General features: G+C 37.4%; 2 protein-coding genes across 4 annotated transcripts; both read left to right on the forward strand.

Moving 5' to 3' along the window:
* Positions 1-3,685: 3,685 nt before the first annotated feature.
* Positions 3,686-5,962, forward strand: LOC17885515 (OTU domain-containing protein At3g57810). Of its 3 annotated transcripts, none has more exons than XM_006291486.2 (6): positions 3,686-3,893; positions 4,281-4,824; positions 4,913-5,034; positions 5,124-5,164; positions 5,360-5,458; positions 5,640-5,962. In XM_006291486.2, exons 2-6 carry the CDS (start codon positions 4,344-4,346, stop codon positions 5,815-5,817), a joined length of 921 nt encoding a protein of 306 aa, XP_006291548.1. In that variant the 5' UTR covers positions 3,686-3,893; positions 4,281-4,343; the 3' UTR covers positions 5,818-5,962. The 3 variants fall into 3 exon arrangements, with proteins under 3 accessions (XP_006291548.1, XP_023638351.1, XP_006291549.1); XM_023782583.1 differs by lacking the exon at positions 3,686-3,893 and adding an exon at positions 3,911-3,989; XM_006291487.2 differs by lacking the exon at positions 3,686-3,893 and adding an exon at positions 3,945-4,043.
* Positions 5,963-7,093: 1,131 nt separating this feature from the next.
* LOC17885640 (receptor protein kinase-like protein ZAR1) lies at positions 7,094-10,128 on the forward strand. The gene is made up of 2 exons (XM_006290634.2): positions 7,094-8,653; positions 9,265-10,128. The coding sequence occupies exons 1-2, from the start codon at positions 7,318-7,320 to the stop codon at positions 9,912-9,914; spliced, it is 1,986 nt and encodes a 661-aa protein (XP_006290696.1). The 5' UTR covers positions 7,094-7,317; the 3' UTR covers positions 9,915-10,128.
* The last annotated feature ends 842 nt before the right edge of the window (positions 10,129-10,970 follow it).

The following is a 10,970-nucleotide window of genomic DNA, read 5'->3' on the forward strand; positions in this document are numbered from 1 at the left end:
TATTATTAATATTTTAGTTCTACAAATATTTAAAATATAATAATATTGTACATAAATATGATTGAACGGGTTTGAGTTTACATAAATATGATATATTTTTCTGCGGGTTGTCTATATTTAAAATATTTTACGGGTTAAGTTAAAATATATTTTTTTATTTACAACAAAATCGTCTTGTGATGTACCGTCGGTTTACCACATATATTTACGAATCTACTTATAATACAAATTCATGAAATTATATTAAATTAAATGAAATAAACATGTATAAAACTAAAATATATAAACCAAATACGAAAATGATCAACCAAAGAAATATATTAAACTATGTACCCGTGGTGTACCACGGGTTAACTTCTAGTTCTGTAGTAAAAGTGTGAAACAAGGTGGGTCCCTTGGAGACGTGGAATAATATATTAACACACAATGGGCCGAACAGAAATTCAACTTCTCCTTAATTAGAATTTAAGCCCATACCCAAATTCCATTTCCTAATTTCATCATGATTAACCAATTGTGGAAAATAAAATTAAATGAGTTTACAAACTTAAAAGTGTGTATTAACTAAGTGGGAAGGAATTGGTGTGAGAGGGAGGGCAGGTTTGGTGTAGTGAAGTGAAGTGAAGTCTCAATCAAAGAGAAAGAGAGAGGCAAAGGTACAAATCTTTTTTTGGTATTTCCAATTTGGCGACGTTACTTACTTTCCCAGCCTCCATTGCTTCTTTCGTGTTACGTTGGGGAATTTGATTTTTACCCCCTCTCTTATCTATTCTTCTTTTTTTAACCAACCAAAATACCTCTCCTACCTACCTATATACTATATATATACGACCTACGTCTCTGTTATTTTGACTTAATTAGAGAAACATGCAAAGTCTTCAACAATAATACATATATACACTGGCTTTTAAAAATCAGGGATTAATCGATTAAGAAAGTTTTAACCAAATTATATACAGTATTCTAGAAATTAAAAGCAATATTTATTGAAACATAATGGAACTATTATACTCGTATGTATAAGCTCATCAATCCAATTTCAACTGATTGGGAAGTTGTAATATTTGGGCTCGTATATACATCCTTCCAGACTCCAAATCCACCGATAAAGCTAGTCATTTTGAACTATATCATTCTTAGAAAAGAATGACTCGTCAACCCTCCAAAGCAGTCTCGCACCCATGAGAGACTAAACTTTTTACTAAACACTCGCCATGTGGTCCAGAACTCTATAGCCTCAAATTTTGTGAACGAGAGCGTTATATTCACAAACCTCAACTGAGATGATGATGATGATAAGTTTAATAGGATGGATACGGGCGAGACCACAATGAAATTTTCAGATGTATACGTACGTGAAGATTTAATGGAAATAAAATAAAATACTTGCGATTTATTTAGAAATATTAATATGGGAGAGATAGATAGATAACTCGTTTTATAAGTGGATATCTGGATCCGCGTGCAAACCACGTGACTCTGGCCCTCTCTAAGTCCCTCTCTCCCGAGTGGAGTGGGGTGGGGGTGTGGAATTTACCTTCTTCCCATATTAACATGTTTCGATGAATCAATAAAATAAGCATTCTTCTCTCTTTTTATTTGTGTCTTAAAATTTCAATAAAAATGTTCTATTTTTCTATGTATAGCCTTGCAATTGCATTATTCAACGACAGCTGTTACAATCCTGACATGCATGGGAATGGGATCGATCCACACATATATCTAATCTCTCTCTCAAGAGGTAGTTTAGTTAGTTACAGTATTCCCAAATTGCCGAGCAAACGATCGAGATCCCTACCTTAATCAAGTCAAGTTAAAGCTGAACAATTATGGAATGGTTAAAGTTAGTTGGTTTAGCTAATAATCAGAATATTATATAGCTAAATATTGTCAATGTAAATGTGGCTGTGAAAACATTTTATATGTAACCATCCCAAAAATAGGAGCAATGCATCATTACATTTAACGACATATATTTAATATCTTAGGTAAATATTTTGACTATTTTTGTGTAATAAGAATGTCCACATGCAATTCTCTCTTCTGTATACAACGTTATGAAGCATTCCGTGTTTCTCGTGATTACATTTTTATGTTCATCAAAGATTATTTGGATTTAGTCGTATAAACATTATTTGCATGTTATAAGTTCTTGTGAATATTTTTTAAACCTCCCATACCAACAACAAGAAAAAAAGGAAATATTTTAAACAGCATCTAACATCATGAATGCTTTTCACCTCCCAAACCAGAAGTCCAAGTCCAAGTCCAATGCTGTATTTGGTTAGGAGGGTCGTCATGATTCGAAATCGGTCTTTAGAAACATTGAACTATATATCGAAGTGTATATCTAATATATATATATGATAACGAAGCAGACGTCTGCAAATTCCCTACATTAACTTACAGGTTTACACGCATAGAAGTCGTCGTTACATATAAACACTAAAGATACACGTACTGACGTACATGTCTTAACATATTTGGCACAATGATCGATACAGGTACAGATACAGTGATGTGTAATAGTTAATATACGTTATATTAGACTTATAGGCAATGAGTGATCCAAATCGAAACACACTTCTATCAACCATTGTACTTTCACATGTTAGTTGCCTTGGATTCAACCAATTTTCTTATAACCTATAAACATATCCACCTTTAAGATTGAAACTATATACTTTCAAATGCATTGAATGTAAGATAACTTTTTTTCTTGACCACTCTTTTATTTGCAAGGATTTTTTGTTGTTAATTTATGTCTGATTATAAACAAAACACCATGTCGTAACAATAATATCACTGATCATATATACAACTAGCTATGATGAGGAGACATCGATTAGAAAACAAGAACATACAGTGGAAGAAAAACTTAAATTGATGACTGCATGCAAAAGAAATTGTGATGATATACATGAGTAGAGAGATAGTGACCGGAACATACGATGGACCCAGAAGACAAGGACGAAACAATGTGGCCCCATAACACAAGGACCCCCCAAAAAAAAGGACTTGTGATAAAGTTTGGTCCACCTGACCGAGAAAGAAAAAAAACCATATCTCCCTGTGAATAGCCGAAGGCCACAATGATGGGGTCTCTCTCTCTCTCTCTCTCTCCCATTGACCAAGTAGCACGGCGAAGGGAGTGATGTGTTGGGTCTAGATTGGCCGTGAAAACTCTCTCATTCATTGCATTTGCCAGAGTCCTTTTGTGTTTGTTGTACCACAGAACGGCAAGCCTGTTCACGGTACTACCACTGGCACTGCGATGCCTTTGCCAGTTTCAGGAAGAAACGTTTCTGACACTGACTAACCTTTTTGTTGAGTTTCCTTTCCAAGAATCAACTTGCTAATCTCGACGACCAATTTAGGACTTTTTTTTTTACTTTTTAAAAATATAAATATATTTGCTGAAGTAACCAGTTCAGTAAAACGTACGATATTAAATATTTTTTACTTATGATATACACTTATACTGTATATGTGAAGAAAAACATAAAATCGGATCCTAATTTAGTAATCTGGAGAAAAAGAAAAAAAGTTTTCATGCAAAGAGAACGGGCTTTAGTTTAGGTGGCAGTCACATAAAACGAGTTATTAGGCCCACTTATTCGGCCCAATAAAGCTAAATGGAGCGAATCTATAAAACGGTGGCGCTTAACGATGAGATTGAGTAAAACGAATTGAACAGTGCAACACAGCCGATGCTTCTCGCGTCTCTCGACTGCAAGTTCGTTTCATTGCAGCGTCGGTAAATAGAAATTTCGAGAAGTCGCGCTCTCCAAGAAGAACCAAGACTACAAATTCAGCTTTGTCTTGTCTAAATTCGCATCTCCTATATAGTGACCACCAGTCAAACAAGTTTCTTGCCTTTTTGGAAAATCAGAGTGAGTACAATAAACATTCTTTGCTTGGCGCCCTTGTAATAGCCTATTCACTCTTTTCACGTGTTTGTTCTCTCTCTCTCTCTCGGTGCTTCTCTGGTACGCCTACGCAATTGTATCATTCTACCTGCGTTTCTCCAGTTTTTTCAATAGGTTTGGATTTTGTGTTTTTGTTTTTTGGTTTTGGTTAAATCCATTTCTGATATCCCACTTACTTAAGTTGATTCTACGGGTTTTAAAGATATTGTCAGTTCTTGTGCTGAGATTAGAAGTGGATTGGATTTGGTTGTTTGGGATCATTGAAGTGGATTTTGCTGTTCTTTTGTTTGTCTTTTAGAATCATTTGAGATATCTATTAAAGTCTTAGAAATTGTGTTGTTCTTTGTGTAGGTATATCTGGAATCTCTCCTGAATAGTTGAAGATTTTGTATTGGAAGATTTTATGAAGAAGATATGATGATTTGTTACTCTCCAATCACGACATGTTCTAGGAATGTTATCTATATCAAGAGGCATTTAGGCACTCACCTTCAAGGATCATATAAATTCCGCTGTTACAGTCTCTTCTCAGGAGGACTTGCCAGAAAAGATTATACAGGTTTTGGTGTATCCATCTCTAACAGACCTTCTACTGTACCGGATAAAGGACTTTGTGCCTCGGTATTGATCAATCGATCAACCGTTGGTCCTAAGGAAAAGCTTCAAGTTTCTTTCTTGTCCCCTGATGCAAGAAGAAAATGCTCTGACATAAAAAGCAACATGAGAAATCTCTATTGGTTTTCAAGATTTGCTTATACTGGCATGGTTGTTAGCTTGCTTGTTTGTTATTCCTCTGCTTCTCAATCAGCTTACGCAGATGCTTCAAGGGATAACAATTCGTCTGATGGTAAATACCACAATGGGAAAAGAGTCTACACTGATTACTCTATCATTGGTAAGTATCCAATATTATGAATAGTCATATTGCTAATCTTGTTTTCTTGTCGACCATTGTTGAATCAGAAAATGGCAATGATTTGTAGGTATTCCTGGGGATGGTAGATGCTTGTTTCGTTCTGTAGCTCACGGATTTTGCTTGCGCTCTGGGAAACTGGCTCCTGGCGAGAAGACACAGAGAGAACTCGCTGATGAATTACGCACCAGGGTAAGTATCTGGTTAGAGTTTTTATCTGTCACAAGTCTTAAACTACATGAATCAAATATCAAGTCCATGTGCTATCTTGAATATGATAGGTTGCTGATGAGTTTATTAAAAGAAGACAGGAAACAGAATGGTAAGTTTATTTATCTATTAATGTTTTCATAGCAGTTCAATAAAATAAAATGAATTTTTCAACTTCCATGTCACATTAGTTGATCTCTTGGTAGCTGTTACTATTAGTGAGAGCGTAGCATATTATGAACCCTGAATTACGAAGCACTAGGCTAAGAAGTTTTTTGCACCTACTCCTTTTGATGGTTCTCACCAGGTTTGTTGAAGGAGATTTCGACACATACGTCAGACAAATTCGGAAGCCACAGGTGTGGGGAGGTGAACCTGAACTCTTCATGGCTTCGCATGTTCTCCAGTAAATAACTTCAACTCCTCTGTTCTTTGTTCATTGATGTGCATGGTTCCAATACACATTCAAGATTGAATACTAACAAACTTGAAACGGGCATATAGTTTATCTTTGAAAGTTTTATGCCTTTTGATAGAATAACAAAATTAAGCAAAAGAAGTGTTTATCTTATCTTTTATGATCATAGGATGCCAATTACAGTGTATATGAAAGACGAGAAAGCTGGAGGACTTATATCTATTGCGGAATATGGTCAAGAATACGGTAAAGATGATCCAATCCGGGTCCTTTACCATGGTTTTGGTCATTACGATGCCCTTTTGATTCACGAGGGTAACGCTTCAATTCGAAAATCTAAACTTTAGCAAATGTCGCTTTGCATCTTTGACTTTTGGCAGGTGTTATATGATGTGTTTTTTCGTTTTTGTTTCTGACACAACCACAATATATGTCTTGTAGAATGTAACGTTTTAATTTGAATAAAATTTTATATACTCGTTTCAAATTTTAGCTTATAGTTGGTCAGTGTGATATCTGGCCACTGTGGTTGAAAAGCTGAACAATAATTAGAGGCTTAATATAAATATGCAAAGAATACACAGTAAAGAAGATCATATCCGAGTCCTATACTCCTACCACGGTTTTGGTAAACTACAATGCCCTTTTGATTGATGAGAGTAAAGAAGCTCCAATATCACTTTGTATTATAAGAATGATATCACTTTGAACCGGAATGAGAATGAATTTACCAGATGCTATCCGGTACGGTGGTTGTAGGGGACATAAGTGGGATATTCACATGCATCTTTGTATTGGTGACTTTTGTCAGGTGGTGATGATTTTATTGTTTTTTCCTGACACAACCACAATCTACTATAGTCATGTCTTATAGAATGTTACCTTTTTTTGTACCATACCTTTTAATTTGATTGAAATTTCAAATAATATGTTCGTTTTTCAAAAAAACAAAATCATAGGCATAGCTAGCTTGTGTGCCACACATTGTCAAAGTCGTGATGATACCAAATCTTTAGTTCACAAGGTTTGTGGGTACCTAAAAGATATGGTCAGTGTGATATAAGTGTCACTGGTCTGGCCGTTAATGAGATTGCTCTGTATTTCAGTATTTCTATGAATTTACATAGAAGGTCACACTCTATTAACTACTTACTACTCAGTTTCAAGTTGCTAAAATCTGTAACCATGTGTGATTTAGTCTGATTAAACCAACCTACTTCGTTAGCTACGATCATTAGTAGATGTTTAAAAAAAATGGTTAACGTCTCCTAACACAAATCCAAATTCAAAAACCTGTCGTGTGTCTCGGCTTCCAAGTAATAAAAAGCCTACTCGTATCCATTTTCCAACAAAAACCAAACCCAATAATCATCGACGGTCTTACATCATACCCAAAAAAACTAGAAAAATTTTAAACTAGTATAAAATAATTTTGAAAAAGCACAGACATTTATAAGAACAACCCACCTGCATCAGTCAATGGCTAAAAATACTTTGGATTTAACAATCCATAACTAAACTGTCAGTGTCACATAGCAAAAAGACACATGATTCTTTTTTATATAATTTAATTCAAATTTCGTAACATCTTCCAAAACACTTTTAAGCTCCTCTCACAAGAATTCAAAAAAACTTTCCCATGTCTACACTATAACCACGTTGCTACTTTGTAAACCCATCACCCCAAAATTCTTCTCCTTCGTCTTCTTCTTCTTCTTCTTCTTCTCTCGTATCTCTCTCTCCCTCTGCAACTCCTCGTTGCATAATCACTCTCATGAAACACCATCTCTAGATATTAAACAAGTGTTGTTTATTTTTCTTTTCAAGATTCTCATACTCTCGAGAAAATGCAGTGTCTATCACTTCTTGTTTCTTCCTCCTTCTTCTTCCTATTCTTCATCAGCTTATCCTCTTCGTTAAACCCCGATGGTTTGTCACTTCTTGCTCTCAAATCTGCCGTCTCGAAAGACCCGACCCGTGTCTTGACTTCCTGGTCCGAGTCCGACCCGACTCCATGCCACTGGCCTGGTATCATCTGCTCTCACGGCCGAGTCACCTCACTCGTACTCTCCGGCAGAAGGCTGTCTGGTTACATACCCTCCGAACTCGGACTACTAGACTCCCTCCTAAAACTCGACCTCGCTCGCAACAACTTCTCAAAACCCGTTCCGTCTCGCCTCTTCAACGCCGTCAATCTCCGTTTCATCGATCTCTCTCACAACTCAATCTCCGGCCAAATTCCGGCCCAAATACAAGCCCTCAAGAATCTCACCCACATTGATTTCTCCTCCAATCTCCTTAACGGGTCACTCCCTGAGTCACTCACTCAACTCGGAAGCTTGGTCGGCACGCTCAACCTCTCTTACAACAGATTCTCCGGCGAAATTCCGCCGTCGTATGGACGGTTTCCGGTATTCGTGAGCTTAGATCTCGGCCACAATAATCTCACCGGAAAAATACCTCAGATTGGGTCTCTGTTAAACCAAGGACCAACCGCTTTCGCCGGGAACTCTGATCTCTGTGGCTTTCCGCTACAGAAGCTGTGCAAAGAAGAAAGTTCAAATCCTAGTAAGCTCGTCGCTCCAAAACCAGAAGGCTCGCAACTACTCCCGAAGAAACCAAACCCTAGTTTCATCGACAAGGACGGAAGAAAGGCTAAACGGGTCACCGGATCAGTAACGGTTTCTCTCATATCCGGAGTCTCAATCGTAATCGGAGCTGTTTCTATCTCCGTATGGCTGATCCGGAGAAAACTGACCTCCGGCGAGAGCAAGTCGGAGAAAAAGAGCACGGCTGCGCCAATGGGGTTCGATGAGGAGGAGGAGGAGGAAGGTAAATTCGTGGTGATGGACGAAGGATTCGAGATGGAGCTGGAGGATTTGCTGAGAGCGTCGGCTTACGTAGTGGGAAAGAGCAGAAGTGGGATCGTGTACAGAGTAGTAGCCGGAATGGGGTCCGGTACGGTGGCGGCAACGTTTTCGTCATCCACAGTGGTTGCTGTGAGAAGGCTGAGTGACGGAGACGCCACGTGGCGGCGGAAAGATTTCGAAAACGAAGTGGAGGCTATAGGTAGAGTCCAACACCCAAACATCGTACGGGTACGAGCTTATTACTATGCTGAGGACGAGAGGCTCTTGATCACTGATTACATACGCAACGGGAGCTTGTACTCTGCCTTACATGGTAATGGTAACACACCTTCGTTAATCAACCACTAACTAATTAAGTATGATGCCAATCTCAATTTTTGTTTTTCTGAATCTTTGGGGGTACGGTTGACTAGAAAACAGAGACAAACAAAAAAAAATTGGGTTGATTTGGGAGTTAGTGCTTTTGAACGAACCAGTTGATTGGTGGATGTATGTAGGTTTTGTCAATATTAGAGGCGTATTCCTCTTGTTCTTTCTCCATTCAAAATCTTTTGAATTCACATGTTTGTTAACTGTTATAGTTACAGACAGACTTGGAACTTTCTTCTTGTCCAAGACCACCACGTAAATTCGGTTTTTGCGAGTGTTTAATTAGGAAATAGCAATGTAAAAAGTATAGAAAGGTGGTGCAAAGATCTGTATGAGAGAATATTATTGGTTTAAGATCGGGATCAATGTCAGGTTAAACTACTATTTAATTAGACAGAACAAGCAGAGGTCAGATTAAGATCTTAGGGCTGTTTTATTGTAATATCGATGCATCATTGCAATATTGGATATTGTGCATGGAGTTGAGATTTGTTTGTTATTTGTTATCATTGTTTTAAGAAATGGCTTTTGATTATATATATATTTTTTTTGCAGGTGGACCGTCGAGTACTCTGCCTCCACTCTCTTGGCCTGAAAGGTTACGTATTGCACAAGGAACAGCTCGTGGTTTGATGTATATACACGAGTATAGCCCGAGAAAGTACGTTCATGGCAACCTAAAATTAACCAAAATCCTGCTCGATGATGAATTACACCCTCGCATCTCAGGCTTCGGTCTCACACGTCTGGTTTCGGGTTATTCCAAACTCACCGGTTCGCTATCCGCCAAAAGGCAAAGCTTAGACAAAACCTACATAACCTCTGCTACAACGGTGACAAGAATTACAGCTCCCTCTGTTGCTTACCTTGCACCTGAGGCTCGTGCTTCTTCTGGTTACAAATTATCTCAGAAGTGCGATGTTTACTCGTTCGGGGTCGTACTTATGGAGCTGTTGACTGGTCGTTTGCCCAATGCTTCCTATAACAACAATGACGAAGAACTCGTGCATGTTGTGAGGAACTGGGTCAAGGAAGAGAAGCCCTTGGCTGAGATTTTAGACCCGGAGATTTTGAACAAAGGTTACGCAGATAAGCAAGTTATTGCAGCCATTCATGTTGCCTTGAACTGCACGGAAATGGATCCAGAGGTTCGACCAAGGATGAGATCAGTGTCTGAGAGTCTCGGCCGAATCAAATTAGACTGATCTCGTTCGGGATAACTCAGAAAGCAAGTTAGAAATTTTGCAATTCCCTTCCATCATGTTTAGTTTCTCTATGAGTAGCAGTATCTTTTAATATTTTTGGCATGTTGTAGGGTTTAGGGATCCTAATCATCATGTAGTCACTCTCCTTTGTTGTACATTTGTAATAGACGAAAGTAATTAAGTAGTTTGATTGTTTCTTGGTTTTAACTTTAAACCCTTGACCCTCTTTTTCATTCTATAATATCCGAAACTGTGGGAAGACAAATATAGACATGTGGGATTCATTTCTTTTTTTACAATGACATAGTGGTCATTGTAAAATCTAGTACGATATGCCTATTTGTGAGTCGTGGCCATCATGCAAAATCAGATTGATTCATTATAAATAGACGTTAAAAATAGACAAAACACTGACAAAGGATTAAGGGGGGGATAGTGGATCTGTGATTTGGATGTATTTAGATACTTTTAAATTTTAGGGAATTTAGAGAGATTTTAGGGAATCTCATGATTTATAAAGTGATTTCAACAAACTCTGTAGAATTTTAGTTACAAATATTTAGTGGTAATTAGTAGAATTTTAAGGCATTTGAGAAAGTTAAAAATAAAATAAAATTGATTTTCATAAAACTAAAAATTGTTTTAGAATTTTTACCAAAAAAAAAAAAATTGTTTTAGAATAACACATTTCAACGACTTCTCACATACCGGCCATTGTATTGGCTTCTTTCTCCCACAGCCCTTTGTACTATGAGTCTATAAAACTCACATTTTATTTACTCAGCAATGGAAGTAAGGTATAACTGCTGCAAATAAATTCACGAAGCGTTCTTGTGTAGTAACTTTGCTGATGACCCTCGTCATCTAAAAAGCACCGGTGAAAAGGTTCCATCTTTTTTCTTCTGCTATTTTACTTGAACAAAAATATATCTAATTTCAGTGATTTTACATTCTTCGCTTGTTGTTGACATGTTTGCAATTTGTTGCAGGAAGCTGTTCGAAATGGTCCGTATATGTAAAAGAAATACAGAGACGCAAGACCATAAGTAATGCAGG

Source organism: Capsella rubella, unplaced genomic scaffold, assembly GCF_000375325.1.
Source record: "Capsella rubella cultivar Monte Gargano unplaced genomic scaffold, Caprub1_0 scaffold_5, whole genome shotgun sequence".
Classification (NCBI taxonomy): Eukaryota; Viridiplantae; Streptophyta; class Magnoliopsida; order Brassicales; family Brassicaceae; genus Capsella; species Capsella rubella.